We start from the raw sequence: 24,393 nt of genomic DNA on the forward strand, positions 1-24,393 counted from the left end.
AGACAGAGAGAGAGACAGAGAGAGACAGAGAGAGACAGAGAGAGACAGAGAGAGAGACAGAGAGAGAGAGATAGAGAGAGAGAGAGAGAGAGAGAGAGAGAGAGAGAGAGACAGACAGACAGAGAGAGAGACAGAGAGAGAGAGACAGAGACAGTGATACAGAGAGAGAGAGAGAGAGAGACAGAGAGAGAGTGGGTGAGAGAGACACAGAGAGAGACAGAGAGAGAGAGAGACAGAGAGTGGGTGAGAGAGACAGAGAGAGAGAGGGGGGGAAGAGAGAGTTAAGGAAAGAGGGAGAGCAACAGAGAGAGAAGGAGAGAGCGAGGAGGGAGAGAGAAGGTGAGAGCGAGGAGGGAGAGAGGAGAGAGAGAGAGAAGGTGAGGGCAAGGAGAGAGGAGAGATGGAAAGATGGAGAGACAACCAAGAGAGAGAGAAGGAGAGAGAGGAGAGAGATCAGGAAAGAGGGAGAGAAAGAGAGAGAGAAGGAGAGAGAGAGGAGAGAGATCTGGAAAGAGGGAGAGAAGGAGAAAGAGAGGGGAGAGATCAGGAAAGAGGGAGAGAAAGAGAGAGAGGAGGAGAGAGTGAAGGAGGGGTCATGGGGAAAGAGGAAGAGACGAGAGATAGAGAAGGAGAGGGAGAGAAGTGACGAGAGAGATGTTGAGAGAGGAGAGATGAGGCAACAGAGGAAGATTGGAAGACAGGACAAAGGGGTTTGGGTGAATCATTCATCCCTTCAACCCCATCCTGACATCCACCTGGGTAACTATGTGCAACAATCATTGATGGACAGATGGAGGAACCATTCCATGAAGAAGCTATTACTCTTGACTTTCCTACCCCGGAGCAGAGAATCCAGGAACAAGGTGGTTGTGCTAAATGTATACAAGAGACTAGTTAGACCTTAGCTGGGGCATTGTGCACAGTTCTGGGCGCCCACTACAGGAAGGAGAGGAACTCATTGGAGAGACAGCAGAGGAGGGTCGGAAGAATGGTTCCATTCATTACGATCAAAGCTCATCGTCAGGTTCAATAACTTCAGCACTACTACACATACTCCGCTACGTCACACACTCTCCCCACACCCTCTACTGACCAACACTCTCCCCATGCTCTCCGCTGCCTCCATACTCTCCCCATGCTCTCCTCTGCCTCCCACACTCTCCCCATGCTCTCCGCTGCCTCCCACACTCTCCACATGTTCTCCGCTGCCTCCCACACTCCCCATGCTCTCCTCTGCCTCCCACACTCTCCCCATGCTCTCCGCTGCCTCCCACACTCTCCCGATTCTCTCCGCTACACCCACACTCTCCCCATGCTCTCCACTACCCCCACACTCTCCCCATGCTCTCCACTGCCTCCCATACTCTCCCCATGCTCTCCACTGCCTCCCACACTCTCCCTATTCTCTCCGCTACACCCACACTCTCCCCATGCTCTCCACTACCCCCACACTCTCCCCATGCTCTCCGCTGCCTCCCACACTCTCCCCATGCTCTCCACTACCTCCCACACTCTCCACATGTTCTCCACTGGCCCCACACTCTCTCCATGCTCTCCACTGCCTCCCATACTCTCCCCATGCTCTCCACTGCCTCCCATACTCTCCCCATGCTCTCCACTGCCTCCCATACTCTCCCCATGCTCTCCACTGCCTCCCATACTCTCCCCATGCTCTTTGCTGCCTCCCACACTCTCCCCATGCTCTCCGCTGCCTCCCACACCCCATGCTCTCCACTGCCTCCCATACTCTCCCCATGCTCTCCGCTGCCTCCCACACTCTCCCGATTCTCTCCGCTACACCCACACTCTCCCCATGCTCTCCACTACCCCCACACTCTCCCCATGCTCTCCACTGCCTCCCATACTCTCCCCATGCTCTCCACTGCCTCCCACACTCTCCCTATTCTCTCCGCTACACCCACACTCTCCCCATGCTCTCCACTACCCCCACACTCTCCCCATGCTCTCCGCTGCCTCCCACACTCTCCCCATGCTCTCCACTACCTCCCACACTCTCCACATGTTCTCCACTGGCCCCACACTCTCCCCATGCTCTCCGCTGCCTCCCACACTCTCCCCATGCTCTCCGCTGCCTCCCACACTCTCCCCATGCTCTCCGCTGCCTCCCACACTCTCCCCATGCTCTCCGCTACACCCACACTCTCCCCATGCTCTCCGCTGCCTCCCACACTCTCCACATGTTCTCCACTGGCCCAACACTCTCCCCATGCTCTTCGCTGCCTCCCACACTCTCCCCATTCTCTCCGCTGCCTCCCACACTCTCCCCATGCTCTTCGCTGCCTCCCACACTCTCCACAGGCTCTCCGCTGCCTCCCACACTCACCCCATGCTCTCCACTGCCGTCACACTCCCCATGCTCACTACTGCCTCCACACTCACCCCATGCTCTCTGCTGCCTCCCACACTTTCCCCATGCTCTCCGCTGCCTCCCACACTCACCCCATGCTCTCCGCTGCCTCCCACACTCTCCCCATGCTCTCCGCTGCCTCCCACACTCTCCCCATGCTCTCCGCTGCCTCCCACACTCTCCCCATGCTCTCCGCTGCCTCCCACACTCACCCCATGCTCTCCGCTGCCTCCCACACTCACCCCATGCTCTCCGCTGCCTTCCACACACTCCCCATGCTCTCCGCTGCCTCCCCCACTCTCCCCATGCTCTCCACTGCCTCCCACACTCACCCCATGCTCTCCGCTGCCTCCCACACTCTCCACGTGCCCTCCACTGGCCCCACACTCTCCCCATGCTCTCCACTGCCGTCACACTCTCCCCATGCTCACTACTGCCTCCACACTCTCCCCATGCTCTGCACTGCCTCCCACACTCTCCACATGTTCTCCACTGCCTCCCACACTTTCCCCATGCTCTCCACTGCCTCCCACACTCTCCCCATGCTCTCCACTGCCTCCCACACTCTCCACATGTTCTCCACTGGCCCCACACTCTCCCCATTCTCTCCGCTGCCTCCCACACTCTCCCCATGCTCTCCACTACCCACACACTCTCCCCATGCTCTCCACTGCCTCCCATACTCTCCACATGTTCTCCACTGCCTCCCACACTCTCCACATGTTCTCCACTGGCCCCACACTCTCCCCATGCTCTCTGCTGCCTCCCACACTCTCCCCATGGTCTCCACTGCCCCCCATACTCTCCCCATGCTCTCCACTGCCTTCCACACTCTCCCCATGCTCTCCGCTGACTCCCACACTCTCCCCATGCTCTCTGCTACCCCCACACTCTCCACATGTTCTCCACTGGCCCCACACTCCCCATGCTCTCCGCTGCCTCCCACACGCTCCCCATGCTATCCACTGCCCCCACACTCTCCCCATGCTCTCCACTGCCTCCCACACTCTCCCTATGCTCTCCACTGCCTCCCACACTCACCCCATGCTCTCTACTGCCTCCCACACTCTCCCCATGCTCTCCACTGCCTCCCACACTCTCCCCATGCTCTCCGCTGCCTCCCACACTCTCCCCATGCTCTCCACTGCCCCCCACACTCTCCCCATGCTCTCCGCTACACCCACACTCTCCCCATGCTCTCCGCTACACCCACACGCTCCCCATGCTCTCCGCTGCCTCCCACACTCTCCCCATGCTCTCCACTGCCCCCACACTCTCCCCATACCCTTCACAGCCCCCACACTCCCCATGCTCTCCGCTGCATTCCACACTCTCCCCATGCTCTCCACTGCATTCCACACCCTCCCCATGCTCTCCACTGCCCCCCACACTCTCCCCATGCTCTCCACTGCCCCCCCCACACTCTCCCCATGCTCTCCACTGCCCCCACACTCTCCCCATTCTCTCCACTGCCCCCACACTCTCCCAATGCTCTCCACTGGCCCACACACACTCCCCATGCTCTCCACTACACCCACACTCTCCACATGCTCTCCGCTGCCTCCCACACTCTCCCCATGCACTCCACTGCCCCCACACTCTCCCAATGCTCTCCACTGGTCCACACACACTCCCCATGCTCTCCACTCCCCCCACACTCTCCCAATGCTCTCCACTGGCCCACACACACTCCCCATGCTCTCCACTACACCCACACTCTCCACATGCTCTCCGCTGCCTCCCACACTCTCCCCATGCACTCCACTGCCCCGACACTCTCCCCATGCTCTCCACTACACCCACACTCTCCACATGCTCTCCGCTGCCTCCCACACTCTCCCCATGCTCTCCACTCCCCCCACACTCTCCCCAATGCTCTCCACTGGCCCACACACACTCCCCATGCTCTCCACTACACCCACACTCTCCACATGCTCTCCGCTGCCTCCCACACTCTCCCCATGCACTCCACTACCCCCCACACTGTCTCCACTCCCTCCACTGCCCCCACAGTCTCCCCACACCATGGGTTAAAAGCCTGGGTTCGACTAGTGTTTTTAAGGAGGGAGGTGTGATGAATCTCGTAATTGCAGCTTTGTTCTATTTTACGTATTCGGTCTAATAAGGATTAAAAGCCTGCATTGGTGTGCATAATACTGAAGAAAGCATTTCGAAAAAGACAAAGCTTTGTAAATTTGCAAGCCAGAAGTGGAATTAACGCATCATTAAAGCTTGGGCTGCTGATTTTTTGTTTTGATTAAGACAGCGCCCTGTGGAGCCGTGAATTAGATACATTCTGTTTCAGCTTGGTAAGATGAGGTAACCAATGGGAGGAGCCATACCACGGGATCTCTTCAGAGAAGCAGAGGTTGGTCAGTTGATGAGGTAGAAGTCGAACCATGAAGTCCGTTTGTGAAGACTTCAGCTGGAGGTGCTGTACAGTCATGACAGTCTTCAGTTCCAGCTCTTAAAGCAATCTCAAATCTCTGAAACAAGTAATCACTGCTGCCTCATGGCACTGTGGACCCTTAGTATCCAAAGATGTACAGGTTAGGGTGGATTGGCCATGTTAAATTGTCACTTATTGTCCAAAGATGTACAGGTTAGGGGGGATTGGCCGTGTTAAATTGACCCTTAGTGCCCAAAGATGTACAGGTTAGGTGGATTGGCCGTGTTAAATTGTCCCTTAGCGTCCAAAGATGTACAGGTTAGGGTGGATTGGCCGGGTTAAATTGTCCCTTAGTGTCCAAAGATGTACAGGTTAGGGTGGATTGGCCGTGTTAAATTGTCCCTTAGTGTCCAAAGATGTACAGGATAGGTGGATTGGCCGTGTTAAATTGTCCCTTATTGTCCAAAGATGTACAGTTTAGGTGGATTGGCCGTGTTAAATTGTCCCTTAGTGTCCAAAGATGTACAGGTTAGGTGGATTGGCCGTGTTAAATTGTCCCTTAGTGTCCAAAGATGTACAGGTTAGGTGGATTGGCCGTGTTAAATTGTTCCTCAATGTCCAACGATGTACAGGATAGGGGGATTGGCCGTGTTAAATTGCCCCTTAGTGTCCAAAGATGTACAGTTTAGGTGGATTGGCCGTGTTAAATTGTCCCTTAGTGTCCAAAGATGTACAGGTTAGGTGGATTGGCCGTGTTTAATTGTCCCTTAGTGACCAAAGTTGTACAGTTTAGGTGGATTGGCCGTGTTAAATTGTCCCTCAGTGTCCAAAGATGTACAGGTTAGGGTGGATTGGCCGTGTTAAATTGTCCCTCAGTGCCCAAAGATGTACAGGTTAGGTGGATTGGCCGTGTTAAATTGTCCCTTAGTGTCCAAAGATGTGCAGGTTAGGTGGATTGGCCGTGTTAAATTGTCCCTCAGTGTCCAAAGATGTACAGGTTAGGTGGATTGGCCGTGTTAAGTTGTCCCTCGGTGTCCAATGACGTGCAGGATCGCTGTCCCAAAGTCCATGTGCGTTTGCAGGCAGAGAAATCGATGACCTGTGACAGTGTCCGAGGGCTTTGGTCAGGGACGCTCAGTTGATCATTAACCAGATTAACCTTCTGATTGCGTGTGTCAGGTTGCGACAGAAGACCTCGACGCAAACACCTCCCCAACGCAGCCATGTGAACGTCCCTTCAGAGCTGAATGGTCTGCTGGAATTCATCCTCAGGAGGGCTACGGCCTCGCTTCGGTTCACTCCCTCCTCCCCCCCCCCCCCCCCACTTCCCACACCCGCTGACGGAACGGTCAAGGGGGGGACAACTGAATTATGAGACTGAAAAGTGGAGAGACTCTGAGAGGAAGTGAGGCACGGCTGTTGGGCGAGCCAGCTCTCCCCATGATACCATTTGAGCAAAGAAATATTTCCACATCTCAGTCCTAAATGATCTGCCCAGTATCCCAAGGCTGTGTCCCCTGCTAAATCCTTGCTCCCTTTAAAATTTGGGATGCCCGCGAATTCTCCTGATGAGTCCAAGATGAAAAGGTTCGGCAGCCTTGTCTTTTTTTTCCATCAGCGACAAACGTGTGTGAGACAGTGGGTTCCCACAACTGAGAGTCATTGCCACGTGGAAATGCAAGGCCAATGTTCGAATAATAATAATGATAATCGTCATTAATGTCACAAGTCGGCTCACGTTAACACTGCAGTGATGTTACTGTGAAAATCTCCTCGTCGCCACACTCCGGCGCCTGCTCGGGTAGACAGAGGGAGAATTCAGAATGTCCGATTCACCGAACATCTTTCGGGACTTGTGGGAGGAAACCGGAGCACCCGGAGGAAGCCCACCCAGACACGGGGAGGACGTGCAGACTCCGTACAGACAGTGACCCCAGCCGGGAATCGAACCCGGGACCCTAAAGCTGTGAAGCAGCAATGCCCCTCTCCAATTCAATCATCGCCTGGACATGTTGTAGCAACTGAGAAGACTTTAGGTATATTGGATTCTCGGCATCGGGCCACTGGTGGGTTAAAACCTGAGTGTGTTCGACTGCACTGGTCACGTTTTTATTTTTGGAAAGAATTCTGATCTTGCTGGGCCTGTGTGCTTCCAGCAGCCTGGAGGCAAATCTGGACAAGGAATGTGTTTGTCATTCCGAGATAACGGACTGTGGTTTGATTGGGGAAAGTCCCGGTGGTAGTGGTGGGGAGCGGAGCGTGGGGTGCGTGCGGGAATAAATGTGCTTTTGCAGCCTGCGGGTATAGTTTGTTTATCAGCTGGGGGGGGGGGGAGACGAGGTTTTTGCTGGGCGGAGTCGAGGAAGGCGAGGAGACAATTTTGAGGCGTTTTGAAGACGGCGATTTTGTGGAGAGGGTTTCTGGAGAGAGGAGTTGCATTCTGGGCTGCCTGACGCCGAGCCCAACAATTCTCTGGCGGCGAGGTGGGCGGGGGGGGGGGGGGGGCTACGTTGTTTATTGTCTTGTTGTTTGACGGGGGAATTGTCGGCAGCGGGAAGAAGCGTTGTTGCTTGAACTATTTCCTTCTCCCCGCAGACCGACGTGCTCACCGTCGTGCGGAATCAAGACTTCCCCTCCACAGGCCAGTGGGACGTGACAACAAAAGACAGCGAGGGGAACACCAAAACCTTGATTTTCGACGCCATTTTGCTGTGCACCGGCCATCATTGTTACCCACATACACCGCTGGACTCATTCCCCGGTGAGCCCTTCCTGGGGTTTGAAACCTTAACCATCGCGGATGAGATTAGCCTCGGCTGAGCGACCCTGAACGGGTGACCGACCAGCACTGCCAGTCAGGCCTGCCCGAACGACCTCTGACTCGATTGATCTAAAAATGGGGTCGTGGAGTCAGGCAGCACACAAAAGAGGCCGTTCGGCCCATTGCCATGCTGCCCTTCAAGCTCCTGAATATTCTAACCCCAATTTTCTGGATTCAGTCGGTCGCCCTGTCTGCTCTGGAGTTTCAAATGCTCACTTAAATCCTTCTTAATTGCTGTGAGAGACAGCTGGACACGGGTTCCCAGTCGCAAAAAAAACCCAGCAGAGCAGGCTACTGACCCCAAAAGCACAGAGCACCCACAACCCCAGTCGTGGATTGAGTCATTGATTGAGAAGAAGACAAACTGTTGCCCCTCTTATTTCAAGTTCCATACTCCCAAAGGTTCCGTTCTCCAAATAGAACCGCAGGACAGGTACAGCACGGGGTTAGATACAGAGTAAAGCTCCCTCTACACTGTCCCCATCAAACACTCCCAGGACAGGTACAGCACGGGGTTAGATACAGAGTAAAGCTCCCTCACTGTCCCCATCAAACACTCCCAGGACAGGTACAGCACGGGGTTAGATACAGAGTAAAGCTCCCTCTACACTGTCCCCATCAAACACTCCCAGGACAGGTACAGCACGGGGTTAGATACAGAGTAAAGCTCCCTCTACACTGTCCCCATCAAACACTCCCAGGACAGGTACAGCACGGGGTTAGATACAGAGTAAAGCTCCCTCTACACTGTCCCCATCAAACACTCCCAGGATAGGTACAGCACGGGGTTAGATACAGAGTAAAGCTCCCTCTACACTGTCCCCATCAAACACTCCCAGGACAGGTACAGCACGGGGTTAGATACAGAGTAAAGCTCCCTCTACACTGTCCCCATCAAACACTCCCAGGACAGGTACAGCACTGGGGTTAGATACAGAGTAAAGCTCCCTCTACACTGTCCCCATCAAACACTCCCAGGACAGGTACAGCACGGGGTTAGATACAGAGTAAAGCTCCCTCTACACTGTCCCCATCAAACACTCCCAGGACAGGTACAGCACGGGGTTAGATACAGAGTAAAGCTCCCTCTACACTGTCCCCATCAAACACTCCCAGGACAGGTACAGCACGGGGTTAGATACAGAGTAAAGCTCCCTCTACACTGTCCCCATCAAACACTCCCAGGACAGGTACAGCACGGGGTTAGATACAGAGCAAAGCTCCCTCTACACTGTCCCCATCAAACACTCCCAGGACAGGTACAGCACGGGGTTAGATACAGAGTAAAGCTCCCTCTACACTGTCCCCATCAAACACTCCCAGGGCAGGTACAGCACGGGGTTAGATACAGAGTAAAGCTCCCTCTACACTGTCCCCATCAAACACTCCCAGGACAGGTACAGCACGGGGTTAGATACAGAGTAAAGCTCCCTCTACACTGTCCCCATCAAACACTCCCAGGACAGGTACAGCACTGGGGTTAGATACAGAGTAAAGCTCCCTCTACACTGTCCCCATCAAACACTCCCAGGACAGGTACAGCACGGGGTTAGATACAGAGTAAAGCTCCCTCTACACTGTCCCCATCAAACACTCCCAGGACAGGTACAGCACGGGGTTAGATACAGAGTAAAGCTCCCTCTACACTGTCCCCATCAAACACTCCCAGGACAGGTACAGCACGGGGTTAGATACAGAGTAAAGCTCGCTCCACACTGTCCCCATCAAACACTCCCAGGACAGGTACAGCACGGGGTTAGATACAGAGTAAAGCTCCCTCTACACTGTCCCCATCAAACACTCCCAGGACAGGTACAGCACGGGGTTAGATACAGAGTAAAGCTCCCTCTACACTGTCCCCATCAAACACTCCCAGGACAGGTACAGCACGGGGATTAGATACAGAGTAAAGCTCCCTCTACACTGTCCCCATCAAACACTCCCAGGACAGGTACAGCACGGGGTTAGATACAGAGTAAAGCTCCCTCTACACTGTCCCCATCAAACACTCCCAGGACAGGTACAGCACGGGGTTAGATACAGAGTAAAGCTCCCTCTACACTGTCCCCATCAAACACTCCCAGGACAGGTACAGCACGGGGTTAGATACAGAGTAAAGCTCCCTCTACACTGTCCCCATCAAACACTCCCAGGACAGGTACAGCACGGGGTTAGATACAGAGTAAAGCTCCCTCTACACTGTCCCCATCAAACACTCCCAGGACAGGTACAGCACGGGGTTAGATACAGAGTAAAGCTCCCTCTACACTGTCCCCATCAAACACTCCCAGGACAGGTACAGCACGGGGTTAGATACAGAGTAAAGCTCCCTCTACACTGTCCCCATCAAACACTCCCAGGACAGGTACAGCACGGGGTTAGATACAGAGTAAAGCTCCCTCTACACTGTCCCCATCAAACACTCCCAGGACAGGTACAGCACGGGGTTAGATACAGAGTAAAGCTCCCTCTACACTGTCCCCATCAAACACTCCCAGGACAGGTACAGCACGGTGTTAGATACAGAGTAAAGCTCCCTCTACACTGTCCCCATCAAATACTCCCAGGACAGGTACAGCACGGGGTTAGATACAGAGTAAAGCTCCCTCTACACTGTCCCCATCAAACACTCCCAGGACAGGTACAGCACTGGGGTTAGATACAGAGTAAAGCTCCCTCTACACTGTCCCCATCAAACACTCCCAGGACAGGTACAGCACGGGGTTAGATACAGAGTAAAGCTCCCTCTACACTGTCCCCATCAAACACTCCCAGGACAGGTACAGCACGGGGTTAGATACAGAGTAAAGCTCCCTCTACACTGTCCCCATCAAACACTCCCAGGACAGGTACAGCACGGGGTTAGATACAGAGTAAAGCTCCCTCTACACTGTCCCCATCAAACACTCCCAGGACAGGTACAGCACGGGGTTAGATACAGAGTAAAGCTCCCTCTACACTGTCCCCATCAAACACTCCCAGGACAGGTACAGCACGGGGTTAGATACAGAGTAAAGCTCCCTCTACACTGTCCCCATCAAACACTCCCAGGACAGGTACAGCACGGGGTTAGATACAGAGTAAAGCTCCCTCTACACTGTCCCCATCAAACACTCCCAGGACAGGTACAGCACGGGGTTAGATACAGAGTAAAGCTCCCTCTACACTGTCCCCATCAAACACTCCCAGGACAGGTACAGCACGGGGTTAGATACAGAGTAAAGCTCCCTCTACACTGTCCCCATCAAACACTCCCAGGACAGGTACAGCACGGGGTTAGATACAGAGTAAAGCTCCCTCTACACTGTCCCCATCAAACACTCCCAGGACAGGTACAGCACGGGGTTAGATACAGAGTAAAGCTCCCTCTACACTGTCCCCATCAAACACTCCCAGGACAGGTACAGCACGGGGTTAGATACAGAGTAAAGCTCCCTCTACACTGTCCCCATCAAACACTCCCAGGACAGGTACAGCACGGGGTTAGATACAGAGTAAAGCTCCCTCTACACTGTCCCCATCAAACACTCCCAGGACAGGTACAGCACGGGGTTAGATACAGAGTAAAGCTCCCTCTACACTGTCCCCATCAAACACTCCCAGGACAGGTACAGCACGGGGTTAGATACAGAGTAAAGCTCCCTCTACACTGTCCCCATCAAACACTCCCAGGACAGGTACAGCACGGGGTTAGATACAGAGTAAAGCTCCCTCTACACTGTCCCCATCAAACACTCCCAGGACAGGTACAGCACGGGGTTAGATACAGAGTAAAGCTCCCTCTACACTGTCCCCATCAAACACTCCCAGGACAGGTACAGCACGGGGTTAGATACAGAGTAAAGCTCCCTCTACACTGTCCCCATCAAACACTCCCAGGACAGGTACAGCACGGGGTTAGATACAGAGTAAAGCTCCCTCTACACTGTCCCCATCAAACACTCCCAGGACAGGTACAGCACGGGGTTAGATACAGAGTAAAGCTCCCTCTACACTGTCCCCATCAAACACTCCCAGGACAGGTACAGCACGGGGTTAGATACAGAGTAAAGCTCCCTCTACACTGTCCCCATCAAACACTCCCAGGACAGGTACAGCACGGGGTTAGATACAGAGTAAAGCTCCCTCTACACTGTCCCCATCAAACACTCCCAGGACAGGTACAGCACGGGGTTAGATACAGAGTAAAGCTCCCTCTACACTGTCCCCATCAAACACTCCCAGGACAGGTACAGCACGGGGTTAGATACAGAGTAAAGCTCCCTCTACACTGTCCCCATCAAACACTCCCAGGACAGGTACAGCACGGGGTTAGATACAGAGTAAAGCTCCCTCTACACTGTCCCCATCAAACACTCCCAGGACAGGTACAGCACGGGGTTAGATACAGAGTAAAGCTCCCTCTACACTGTCCCCATCAAACACTCCCAGGACAGGTACAGCACGGGGTTAGATACAGAGTAAAGCTCCCTCTACACTGTCCCCATCAAACACTCCCAGGACAGGTACAGCACGGGGTTAGATACAGAGTAAAGCTCCCTCTACACTGTCCCCATCAAACACTCCCAGGACAGGTACAGCACGGGGTTAGATACAGAGTAAAGCTCCCTCTACACTGTCCCCATCAAACACTCCCAGGACAGGTACAGCACGGGGTTAGATACAGAGTAAAGCTCCCTCTACACTGTCCCCATCAAACACTCCCAGGACAGGTACAGCACGGGGTTAGATACAGAGTAAAGCTCCCTCTACACTGTCCCCATCAAACACTCCCAGGACAGGTACAGCACGGGGTTAGATACAGAGTAAAGCTCCCTCTACACTGTCCCCATCAAACACTCCCAGGACAGGTACAGCACGGGGTTAGATACAGAGTAAAGCTCCCTCTACACTGTCCCCATCAAACACTCCCAGGACAGGTACAGCACGGGGTTAGATACAGAGTAAAGCTCCCTCTACACTGTCCCCATCAAACACTCCCAGGACAGGTACAGCACGGGGTTAGATACAGAGTAAAGCTCCCTCTACACTGTCCCCATCAAACACTCCCAGGACAGGTACAGCACGGGGTTAGATACAGAGTAAAGCTCCCTCTACACTGTCCCCATCAAACACTCCCAGGACAGGTACAGCACGGGGTTAGATACAGAGTAAAGCTCCCTCTACACTGTCCCCATCAAACACTCCCAGGACAGGTACAGCACGGGGTTAGATACAGAGTAAAGCTCCCTCTACACTGTCCCCATCAAACACTCCCAGGACAGGTACAGCACGGGGTTAGATACAGAGTAAAGCTCCCTCTACACTGTCCCCATCAAACACTCCCAGGACAGGTACAGCACGGGGTTAGATACAGAGTAAAGCTCCCTCTACACTGTCCCCATCAAACACTCCCAGGACAGGTACAGCACGGGGTTAGATACAGAGTAAAGCTCCCTCTACACTGTCCCCATCAAACACTCCCAGGACAGGTACAGCACGGGGTTAGATACAGAGTAAAGCTCCCTCTACACTGTCCCCATCAAACACTCCCAGGACAGGTACAGCACGGGGTTAGATACAGAGTAAAGCTCCCTCTACACTGTCCCCATCAAACACTCCCAGGACAGGTACAGCACGGGGTTAGATACAGAGTAAAGCTCCCTCTACACTGTCCCCATCAAACACTCCCAGGACAGGTACAGCACGGGGTTAGATACAGAGTAAAGCTCCCTCTACACTGTCCCCATCAAACACTCCCAGGACAGGTACAGCACGGGGTTAGATACAGAGTAAAGCTCCCTCTACACTGTCCCCATCAAACACTCCCAGGACAGGTACAGCACGGGGTTAGATACAGAGTAAAGCTCCCTCTACACTGTCCCCATCAAACACTCCCAGGACAGGTACAGCACGGGGTTAGATACAGAGTAAAGCTCCCTCTACACTGTCCCCATCAAACACTCCCAGGACAGGTACAGCACGGGGTTAGATACAGAGTAAAGCTCCCTCTACACTGTCCCCATCAAACACTCCCAGGACAGGTACAGCACGGGGTTAGATACAGAGTAAAGCTCCCTCTACACTGTCCCCATCAAACACTCCCAGGACAGGTACAGCACGGGGTTAGATACAGAGTAAAGCTCCCTCTACACTGTCCCCATCAAACACTCCCAGGACAGGTACAGCACGGGGTTAGATACAGAGTAAAGCTCCCTCTACACTGTCCCCATCAAACACTCCCAGGACAGGTACAGCACGGGGTTAGATACAGAGTAAAGCTCCCTCTACACTGTCCCCATCAAACACTCCCAGGACAGGTACAGCACGGGGTTAGATACAGAGTAAAGCTCCCTCTACACTGTCCCCATCAAACACTCCCAGGACAGGTACAGCACGGGGTTAGATACAGAGTAAAGCTCCCTCTACACTGTCCCCATCAAACACTCCCAGGACAGGTACAGCACGGGGTTAGATACAGAGTAAAGCTCCCTCTACACTGTCCCCATCAAACACTCCCAGGACAGGTACAGCACGGGGTTAGATACAGAGTAAAGCTCCCTCTACACTGTCCCCATCAAACACTCCCAGGACAGGTACAGCACGGGGTTAGATACAGAGTAAAGCTCCCTCTACACTGTCCCCATCAAACACTCCCAGGACAGGTACAGCACGGGGTTAGATACAGAGTAAAGCTCCCTCTACACTGTCCCCATCAAACACTCCCAGGACAGGTACAGCACGGGGTTAGATACAGAGTAAAGCTCCCTCTACACTGTCCCCATCAAACACTCCCAGGACAGGTACAGCACGGGGTTAGATACAGAGTAAAGCTCCCTCTACACTGTCCCCATCAAACACTCCCAGGACAGGTACAGCACGGGGTTAGATACAGAGTAAAGCTCCCTCTACACTGTCCCCATCAAACACTCCCAGGACAGGTACAGCACGGGGTTAGATACAGAGTAAAGCTCCCTCTACACTGTCCCCATCAAACACTCCCAGGACAGGTACAGCACGGGGTTAGATACAGAGTAAAGCTCCCTCTACACTGTCCCCATCAAACACTCCCAGGACAGGTACAGCACGGGGTTAGATACAGAGTAAAGCTCCCTCTACACTGTCCCCATCAAACACTCCCAGGACAGGTACAGCACGGGGTTAGATACAGAGTAAAGCTCCCTCTACACTGTCCCCATCAAACACTCCCAGGACAGGTACAGCACGGGGTTAGATACAGAGTAAAGCTCCCTCTACACTGTCCCCATCAAACACTCCCAGGACAGGTACAGCACGGGGTTAGATACAGAGTAAAGCTCCCTCTACACTGTCCCCATCAAACACTCCCAGGACAGGTACAGCACGGGGTTAGATACAGAGTAAAGCTCCCTCTACACTGTCCCCATCAAACACTCCCAGGACAGGTACAGCACGGGGTTAGATACAGAGTAAAGCTCCCTCTACACTGTCCCCATCAAACACTCCCAGGACAGGTACAGCACGGGGTTAGATACAGAGTAAAGCTCCCTCTACACTGTCCCCATCAAACACTCCCAGGACAGGTACAGCACGGGGTTAGATACAGAGTAAAGCTCCCTCTACACTGTCCCCATCAAACACTCCCAGGACAGGTACAGCACGGGGTTAGATACAGAGTAAAGCTCCCTCTACACTGTCCCCATCAAACACTCCCAGGACAGGTACAGCACGGGGTTAGATACAGAGTAAAGCTCCCTCTACACTGTCCCCATCAAACACTCCCAGGACAGGTACAGCACGGGGTTAGATACAGAGTAAAGCTCCCTCTACACTGTCCCCATCAAACACTCCCAGGACAGGTACAGCACGGGGTTAGATACAGAGTAAAGCTCCCTCTACACTGTCCCCATCAAACACTCCCAGGACAGGTACAGCACGGGGTTAGATACAGAGTAAAGCTCCCTCTACACTGTCCCCATCAAACACTCCCAGGACAGGTACAGCACGGGGTTAGATACAGAGTAAAGCTCCCTCTACACTGTCCCCATCAAACACTCCCAGGACAGGTACAGCACGGGGTTAGATACAGAGTAAAGCTCCCTCTACACTGTCCCCATCAAACACTCCCAGGACAGGTACAGCACGGGGTTAGATACAGAGTAAAGCTCCCTCTACACTGTCCCCATCAAACACTCCCAGGACAGGTACAGCACGGGGTTAGATACAGAGTAAAGCTCCCTCTACACTGTCCCCATCAAACACTCCCAGGACAGGTACAGCACGGGGTTAGATACAGAGTAAAGCTCCCTCTACACTGTCCCCATCAAACACTCCCAGGACAGGTACAGCACGGGGTTAGATACAGAGTAAAGCTCCCTCTACACTGTCCCCATCAAACACTCCCAGGACAGGTACAGCACGGGGTTAGATACAGAGTAAAGCTCCCTCTACACTGTCCCCATCAAACACTCCCAGGACAGGTACAGCACGGGGTTAGATACAGAGTAAAGCTCCCTCTACACTGTCCCCATCAAACACTCCCAGGACAGGTACAGCACGGGGTTAGATACAGAGTAAAGCTCCCTCTACACTGTCCCCATCAAACACTCCCAGGACAGGTACAGCACGGGGTTAGATACAGAGTAAAGCTCCCTCTACACTGTCCCCATCAAACACTCCCAGGACAGGTACAGCACGGGGTTAGATACAGAGTAAAGCTCCCTCTACACTGTCCCCATCAAACACTCCCAGGACAGGTACAGCACGGGGTTAGATACAGAGTAAAGCTCCCTCTACACTGTCCCCATCAAACACTCCCAGGACAGGTACAGCACGGGGTTAGATACAGAGTAAAGCTCCCTCTACACTGTCCCCATCAAACACTCCCAGGACAGGTACAGCACGGGGTTAGATACAGAGTAAAGCTCCCTCTACACTGTCCCCATCAAACACTCCCAGGACAGGTACAGCACGGGGTTAGATACAGAGTAAAGCTCCCTCTACACTGTCCCCATCAAACACTCCCAGGACAGGTACAGCACGGGGTTAGATACAGAGTAAAGCTCCCTCTACACTGTCCCCATCAAACACTCCCAGGACAGGTACAGCACGGGGTTAGATACAGAGTAAAGCTCCCTCTACACTGTCCCCATCAAACACTCCCAGGACAGGTACAGCACGGGGTTAGATACAGAGTAAAGCTCCCTCTACACTGTCCCCATCAAACACTCCCAGGACAGGTACAGCACGGGGTTAGATACAGAGTAAAGCTCCCTCTACACTGTCCCCATCAAACACTCCCAGGACAGGTACAGCACGGGGTTAGATACAGAGTAAAGCTCCCTCTACACTGTCCCCATCATACACAGCAGCACGGTGGCACAGTGGTTAGCACTGTTGCTTCACAGCTCCAGGGTCCCAGGTTCGATTCCCCCCTGGGTCACTGTCTGTGCGGAGTCTGCACGTTCTCCCCGTGTCTGCGTGGGTTTCCTCCGGGTGCTCCGGTTTCCTCCCACAGTCCAAAGATGTACAGGTTAGGTGGATTGGCCGTGTTAAATTGTCCCTCAGTGTCCAAAGATGTACAGGTTAGGTGGATTGGCCGTGTTAAATTGTCCCTTAGTGCCCAAAGATGTACAGGTTAGGGTGGATTGGCCGTGTTAAATTGTCCCTTAGTGTCCAAAGATGTACAGGTTAGGGGGATTGGCCATGTTAAATTGTCCCTTAGTGTCCAAAGATGTACAGGTTAGGTGGATTGGCCGTGTTAAATTGTCCCTTAGTGTCCAAAGATGTACAGGTTAGGTGGATTGGCCGTGTTAAATTGTCCCTCAGTGTCCAAAGATGTGCAGGTTAGGTGGATTGGCCGTGTTAAATTGTCCCTTAGTGTCCAAAGATGGGCAGGTTAGGGTGGATTGGCCGTGTTAAATTGTCCCTTAGTGCCCAAAGATGTACAGGTTAGGTGGATTGGCCGTGTTAAATTGTCCCTCAGTGTCCAAAGATGTACAAGTTAGGTGGATTGGCCGTGTTAAATTGTCCCTCAGTGCCCAAAGATGTACAGGTTAGGTGGAATGGCCGTGTTAAATTGTCCCTCAGTGTCCAAAGATGTACAGGTTAGGTGGAATGGCCGTGTTAAATTGTCCCTGAGCTAAAGTGGGGTTCGGAAGGGTTCATGGGTTACGGGGATAGGGTGGAAGTGAGGTCTTAAGTGGGTCGGTGCAGACTCGATGGGCCTCCTTCTGTACTGTCTGCTCTTTGTCTCCGCCAGAGAGTGGTGAATCTGTGGATTTCACCGTCACAGAAAGTAATTGAGGCCAAACCGTTCTTGGACAAAAAGATTTCTTAATTGACAAGGAGATTTCTTGATTAATGAGGAGATTTCTCGATGAGTGAGGGGGGTCAGGGGTTATGGAGAGAGGGCAGGAGAATGGGGATCAGAAAAATATCCGCCACCATTGAATGGCGGAGCGGACTCGATGGGCCGAGTGGCCTAATTCTGCTCCTATTTCCTATGTGCGGTTTGAAGGTTATTCAGGAATCGGAGGCCGTCCGGAGACGGTTGACTCAGTCGACCCCGGGTAGGGAGTGATTCTGATGAGGAGAGGTTGAGTAGATTGGGGCCTGGCTCACTGGAGTTTGGAGACATATTCGATTCTCAGGGGGGTGGGGGGGGGGCTTGACAGGGTCAAAGGGCGGGGTGGGGTGGTGGGGGGGGGGGGTCGCCCATTTCAGAGAGAAGGAGAGGAGTGAGTCTCCGGAACGCTTTCCCACAGACAGCGGTAGTGGCTGGGTTAAGAGTGTCCGAGGCTGGTGGGGGTGGGGGGGGAGGCGATTGTTACTCAGTCAGGGAAGCGATAAGGGGGAGTTGAGAATTCTCACATCAGATCAGCTACTGAATGAGGGAGCAGGCCCGATAGGGCTTCCTCTGGCGTCTCGCGAGCGGAATGTGGCGTCTGTGCATCTTTTCAATCTTCCTGGCTTTTTCCCACGCGCAGGCATCGACAGGTTCAAAGGCCAGTACATGCACAGCAAGATGTACCGAGACCCTCAGGTGTTCGCAGGCAAGCGAGTGGTAGTCATTGGCGTCGGAAACACGGGGGGCGACCTGGCCGTCGACATCAGCCGCACGGCCAAGAAGGTGAGTGACAAATGCCCGACATTAGGCGCAGCACGGTAGCACGGTGGTTAGCATCAATGCTTCACAGCTCCAGGGTCCCAGGTTCGGTTCCCGGCTGGGTCACTGTCTGTGCGGAGTCTGCACGTCCTCCCCGTGTGTGTGCGTGGGTTTCCTCCGGGTGCTCCGGTTTCCTCCCACAGTCCAAAGATGTGCGGGTTAGGTGGATTGGCCATGATAAATTGCCCGTAGTGTCCTAAAAAGTAAGGTTAAGGGGGGGTTGTTGGGTTACGGGTATAGGGTGGATACGTGGGTTTGAGTAGGGTGATCATTGCTCGGCACAACATCGAGGGCCGAAGGGCCTGTTCTGTGCTGTACTGTTCTATGTTCTATCTGGGTGAACCACCCCTGCAAACTCTCCAAAGCCCCCCACATCCTTCTGTTGTGGAGATCAGGGGTGGGATTCTCCGACCCCTCCGCCGGGTCAGAGAATCGCCGGGAGGGATGGGGGGCAGCATGAATCCCGCCGGCAGCCGAATTTTCCGGGCGGGAATCGCGCTGGTCAGCCCCCCCCCCCCCCCCCCCCCCCCCCCCACCCGCCGAGCCGATTCTCCGGCTCACGATGGGCCGAGCGGCCGCCCGTTTTAGGCCGGCACATTAGATCTGCTACTTACCGGCGGGACCTGTCTCTGCGGGCGGTCTACGGGGTCCTCGGGGACGCACGGTGGAGGGGAAGGGGGGGTTGGATCTGACTCCCGGGGGGTGCCCCCGAGGTGGCCTGGCCCGCGATCGGGGCCCACCGATCTGCGGGCGGGCCTGCGCCGTGGGGGAACTCTTTCCCTCCGCACCGGCTGCTGTGGACCTTCGCCATGGCCGGAGCGGAGACCAACCCCCCCCCCCCCCCCCACCCCCCCCCCCCCCCACCCCCCCCACCCCCCCCCCCCCCCCCCACCCCCCGCCTTCTGATGTACAGGGGGACAATTTTGGACAACTTTGGAGACTAAGGGACAATTTAACACGGCCAATCCACCCTAACCTGTACATCTTTGGACACTAAGGGACAATTTAACACGGCCAATCCCCCTAACCTGTACATCTTTGGGCACTGAGGGACAATTTAACACGGCCAATCCACCCTAACCTGTACATCTTTGGACACTAAGGGACAATTTAACACGGCCAATCCCCCTAACCTGTACATCTTTGGGCACTGAGGGACAATTTAACACGGCCAATCCCCCTAACCTGTACATCTTTGGACACTAAGGGACAATTTAACACGGCCAATCCTCCTATCCTGTCCATCTTTGGACACTAAGGGACAATTTAACACGGCCAATCCCCCTAACCTGTACATCTTTGGACACTAAGGGACAATTTAACACGGCCAATCCACCCTAACCTGTACATCTTTGGACACTGAGGGACAATTTAACACGGCCAATCCACCCTAACCTGTACATCTTTGGGCACTGAGGGACAATTTAACACGGCCAATCCACCTAACCTGTACATCTTTGGACACTGAGGGACAATTTAACACGGCCAATCCACCTAACCTGCACATCTTTGGACACTAAGGGGCAATTTAACACGGCCAATCCACCTAACCTGTACATCTTTGGACACTGAGGGACAATTTAACATGGCCAATCCACCTAACCTGTACATCTTTGGACACTAAGGGACAATTTAGCACGGCCAATCCACCTAACCTGTACATCTTTGGGCACTAAGGGACAATTTAACATGGCCAATCCACCCTAACCTGTTCATCTTTGGACACTGAGGGACAATTTAACACGGCCAATCCACCTAACCTGTATATCTTTGGACACTAAGGGACAATTTAACACGGCCAATCCACCTAACCTCTACATCTTTGGACAATAAGGGACAATTTAACACGGCCAATCCACCTAACCTCTACATCTTTGGACACTGAGGGACAATTTAACACGGCCAATCCACCTAACCTGTACATCTTTGGACACTGAGGGACAATTTAACATGCCCAATCCACCTAACCTGTACATCTTTGGACAATAAGGGACAATTTAGCATGGTCAATCCACCTAAACTGGACATCTTTGGACTGTGGGAGGAAACCGGAGCACCCGGAAGAAATCAACACAGACACGGGCAGAATGTGCAGACTCCGCACAGACAGTGACCCAGCGGGGAATCGAACCTGGGACCCTGGAGCAACAATGCGAACAACTGTGCCACTGTGCCACCCAATATATTCTAATTATAAACCATCCCGAACCCCTCGATTAGATTCCAGTCTGTAACTCACTCCCGGGTATCTGTTATTCTATATATAAACCACCCCGAACCCCTCGATTAGATTCCAGTCTGTAACTTACTCCCGGGTATCTGTTATTCTGTATATAAACCACCCGAACCCCTCGATTAGATTCCAGTCTGTAACTCACTCCCGGGTATCTGATATTCTATATATAAACCACCCCGAACCCCTCGATTAGATTCCAGTCTGTAACTCACTCCCGGGTATCTGTTATTCTATATGTAAACCACCCCGAACCCCTCGATTAAATTCCAGTCTGTGACTCACTCCCGGGTATCTGTTATTCTATATATAAACCACCCCAAACCCCTCGATTAGATTCCAGTCTGTAACTCACTCCCGGATATCTGTTATTCTATATATAAACCTCCCTGAACCCCTCGATTAGATTCCAGTCTGTAACTCACTCCCGGGTATCTGTTATTTTATATATAAACCACCCCGAACCCCTCGATTAGATTCCAGTCTGTAACTCACTCCCGGGTATCTGTTATTCTATATATAAACCATCCCGAACCCCTCGATTAGATTCCAGTCTGTAATTCACTCCCGGGTATCTGTTATTTTATATATAAACCGCCCTGAGCCCCTCGATTAGATTCCAGTCTGTAACTCACTCCCGGGTATCTGATATTCTATATATAAACCTCCCTGAACCCCTCGATTAGATTCCAGTCTGTAACTCACTCCCGGGTATCTGATATTCTATATATAAACCACCCCAAACCCCTCGATTAGATTCCAGTCTGTAACTCACTCCCGGGTATATGTTATTCTATATATAAACCACCCCGAACCCCTCGATTAGATTCCAGTCTGTAACTCACTCCCGGGTATCTGTTATTCTATATATAAACCACCCCGAACACCGCGATTAGATTCCAGTCTGTAACTCACTCCCGGGTATCTGTTATTCTATATATAAACCACCCCGAACCCCTCGATTAGATTCCAGTCTGTAACTCACTCCCGGGTATCTGTTATTCTATATATAAACCATCCCGAACCCCTCGATTAGATTCCAGTCTGTAACTCACTCCCGGGTATCTGTTATTCTATATATAAACCACGCTGAACCCCTCGATTAGATTCCAGTCTGTAACTCACTCCCGGGTATCTGTTATTCTATATATAAACCACCCCGAACCCCTCGATTAGATTCCAGTCTGTAACTCACTACCGGGTATCTGTTATTCTATATATAAACCCCACCGAACCCCTCGATTAGATTCCAGTCTGTAACTCACTCCCGGGTATCTGTTATTCTATATATAAACCACCCCGAACCCCTCGATTAGATTCCAGTCTGTAACTCACTCCCGGGTATCTGTTATTCTATATATAAACCACCCCGAACCCCTCGATTAGATTCCAGTCTGTAACTCACTCCCGGGTATCTGTTATTCTATATATAAACCACCCTGAACCCCTCGATTAGATTCCAGTCTGTAACTCACTCCCGGGTATCTGTTATTCTATATATAAACCATCCCGAACCCCTCGATTGGATTCCAGTCTGTAACTCAGTCCCGGGTATCTGTTATTCTATATATAAACCTCCCAGAACCCCTCGATTAGATTCCAGTCTGTAACTCACTCCCGGGTATCTGTTATTCTGTATATAAACCACCCAGAACCCCTCGATTAGATTCCAGTTTGTAACTCAGTCCCGGGTATCTGTTATTCTATATATAAACCATCCCGAACCCCTCGATTAGATTCCAGTCTGTAACTCACTCCCGGGTATCTGTTACTCTATATATAAACCCCACCGAACCCCTCGATTAGATTCCAGTTTGTAACTCAGTCCCGGGTATCTGTTATTCTATATATAAACCATCCCGAACCCCTCGATTAGATTCCAGTCTGTAACTCACTCCCGGGTGTCTGTTATTCTATATATAAACCACCCCGAACCCCTCGATTAGATTCCAGTCTGTAACTCACTCCCGGGTATCTGTTATTCTATATATAAACCTCCCAGAACCCCTCGATTAGATTCCAGTCTGTAACTCACTCCCGGGTATCTGTTATTCTATATATAAACCACCCCAAACCCCTCGATTAGATTCCAGTCTGTTCTTCTCTCCGCAATATCTTTTCCTCTCAATATTTCAATTTCAATCCCTGACAGTGAAGTGTTAAATCCAATCTGCAGCCTAACATATCCGCCCTTGCTCAGTTGAAACTGGGGTCAGTTAATCCACTGACGTGTTGCCATCGGCCTTGTGGTGTACCAGCCTGACTCTTTCGCAAGCTGGAGATGGATTGCAAAGATTTCCATGTTCTCTTCAGGGAGTTTGCTCAATCATTAACTCCGCAGGAAGGTTCGGGGTCGCTCGCAGGTTTAAGTTCGGTCGAATTCGAAACTCAGCCGCATCAGTGGTCGGAGGGATGGGGATGGGGGGCGGATACCGCAGGGTCAGTGCACTGTTGCCAAAGCCAATCGAATGCGGGCCTTTATCACAAGAGGATTTGAGGACTGCATTTGAGTCGTGAGGCCTTGCTTCAGATCACAGCAGAAGAGAAGAATCCAGTGCAGAAGGAGGCCATTCGGCCCATCGAGTCAGCACAGACCCACTTAAGCCCTCACTCCCACCCTATCCCCATCACCCAATAACCGCTCCTCATCTTTTTGGACACTGAGGGACAATTTAACACGGCCAATCCACCCTAACCTGTACATCTTTGGACACTAAGGGACAATTTAACACGGCCAATCCACCCTAACCTGTACATCTTTGGACACTAAGGGACAATTTAACACGGCCAATCCACCCTAACCTGTACATCTTTGGACGCTAAGGGACAATTTAACACGGCCAATCCTCCTAACCTGTACATCTTTGGGCACTAAGGGACAATTTAACACGGCCAATCCACCTAACCTGCACATCTTTGGATGCTAAGGGACAATTTAACACGGCCAATCCACCCTAACCTGTACATCTTTGGACGCTAAGGGATAATTTAACATGGCCCTTTGTTCAAGAAGGGGAGGAGAGATAACCCCGGTAACTATAGGCCGGTGAGCCTAACGTCTGTGGTGGGTAAAGTCTTGGAGAGGATTATAAAAGATACGATTTATAATCATCTAGATAGGAATAATATGATTAGGGACAGTCAGCATGGTCTTGTGAAGGGTAGGTCATGCCTCACAAACCTTATCGAGTTCTTTGAGAAGGTGACTGAACAGGTAGACGAGGGTAGAGCAGTTGATGTGGTGTATATGGATTTCAGTAAAGCGTTTGATAAGGTTCCCCACGGTCGGCTATTGCAGAAAATACGGAGGCTGGGGATTGAGGGTGATTTAGAGATGTGGATCAGAAATTGGCTAGTTGAAAGAAGACAGAGAGTGGTAGTTGATGGGAAATGTTCAGAATGGAGTTCAGTTACGAGTGGCGTACCACAAGGATCTGTTCTGGGGCCGTTGCTGTTT

General features: G+C 52.4%; 1 protein-coding gene across 1 annotated transcript in view; it reads left to right on the forward strand.

Annotated features, from left to right (window-relative positions):
- LOC119960797 (flavin-containing monooxygenase 5-like) overlaps positions 1-24,393 on the forward strand; it is a 50,382-nt gene that overhangs the window by 10,528 nt on the left and 15,461 nt on the right. The window contains exons 3-4 of the mRNA XM_038788402.1: positions 7,353-7,518; positions 18,525-18,667. Of these exons, the coding sequence (XP_038644330.1) occupies positions 7,353-7,518; positions 18,525-18,667 (309 nt within the window). The remainder of the gene's footprint in view (positions 1-7,352; positions 7,519-18,524; positions 18,668-24,393) is intronic.

This window comes from Scyliorhinus canicula, unplaced genomic scaffold, assembly GCF_902713615.1.
Source record: "Scyliorhinus canicula unplaced genomic scaffold, sScyCan1.1, whole genome shotgun sequence".
Lineage (NCBI taxonomy): Eukaryota > Metazoa > Chordata > Chondrichthyes > Carcharhiniformes > Scyliorhinidae > Scyliorhinus > Scyliorhinus canicula.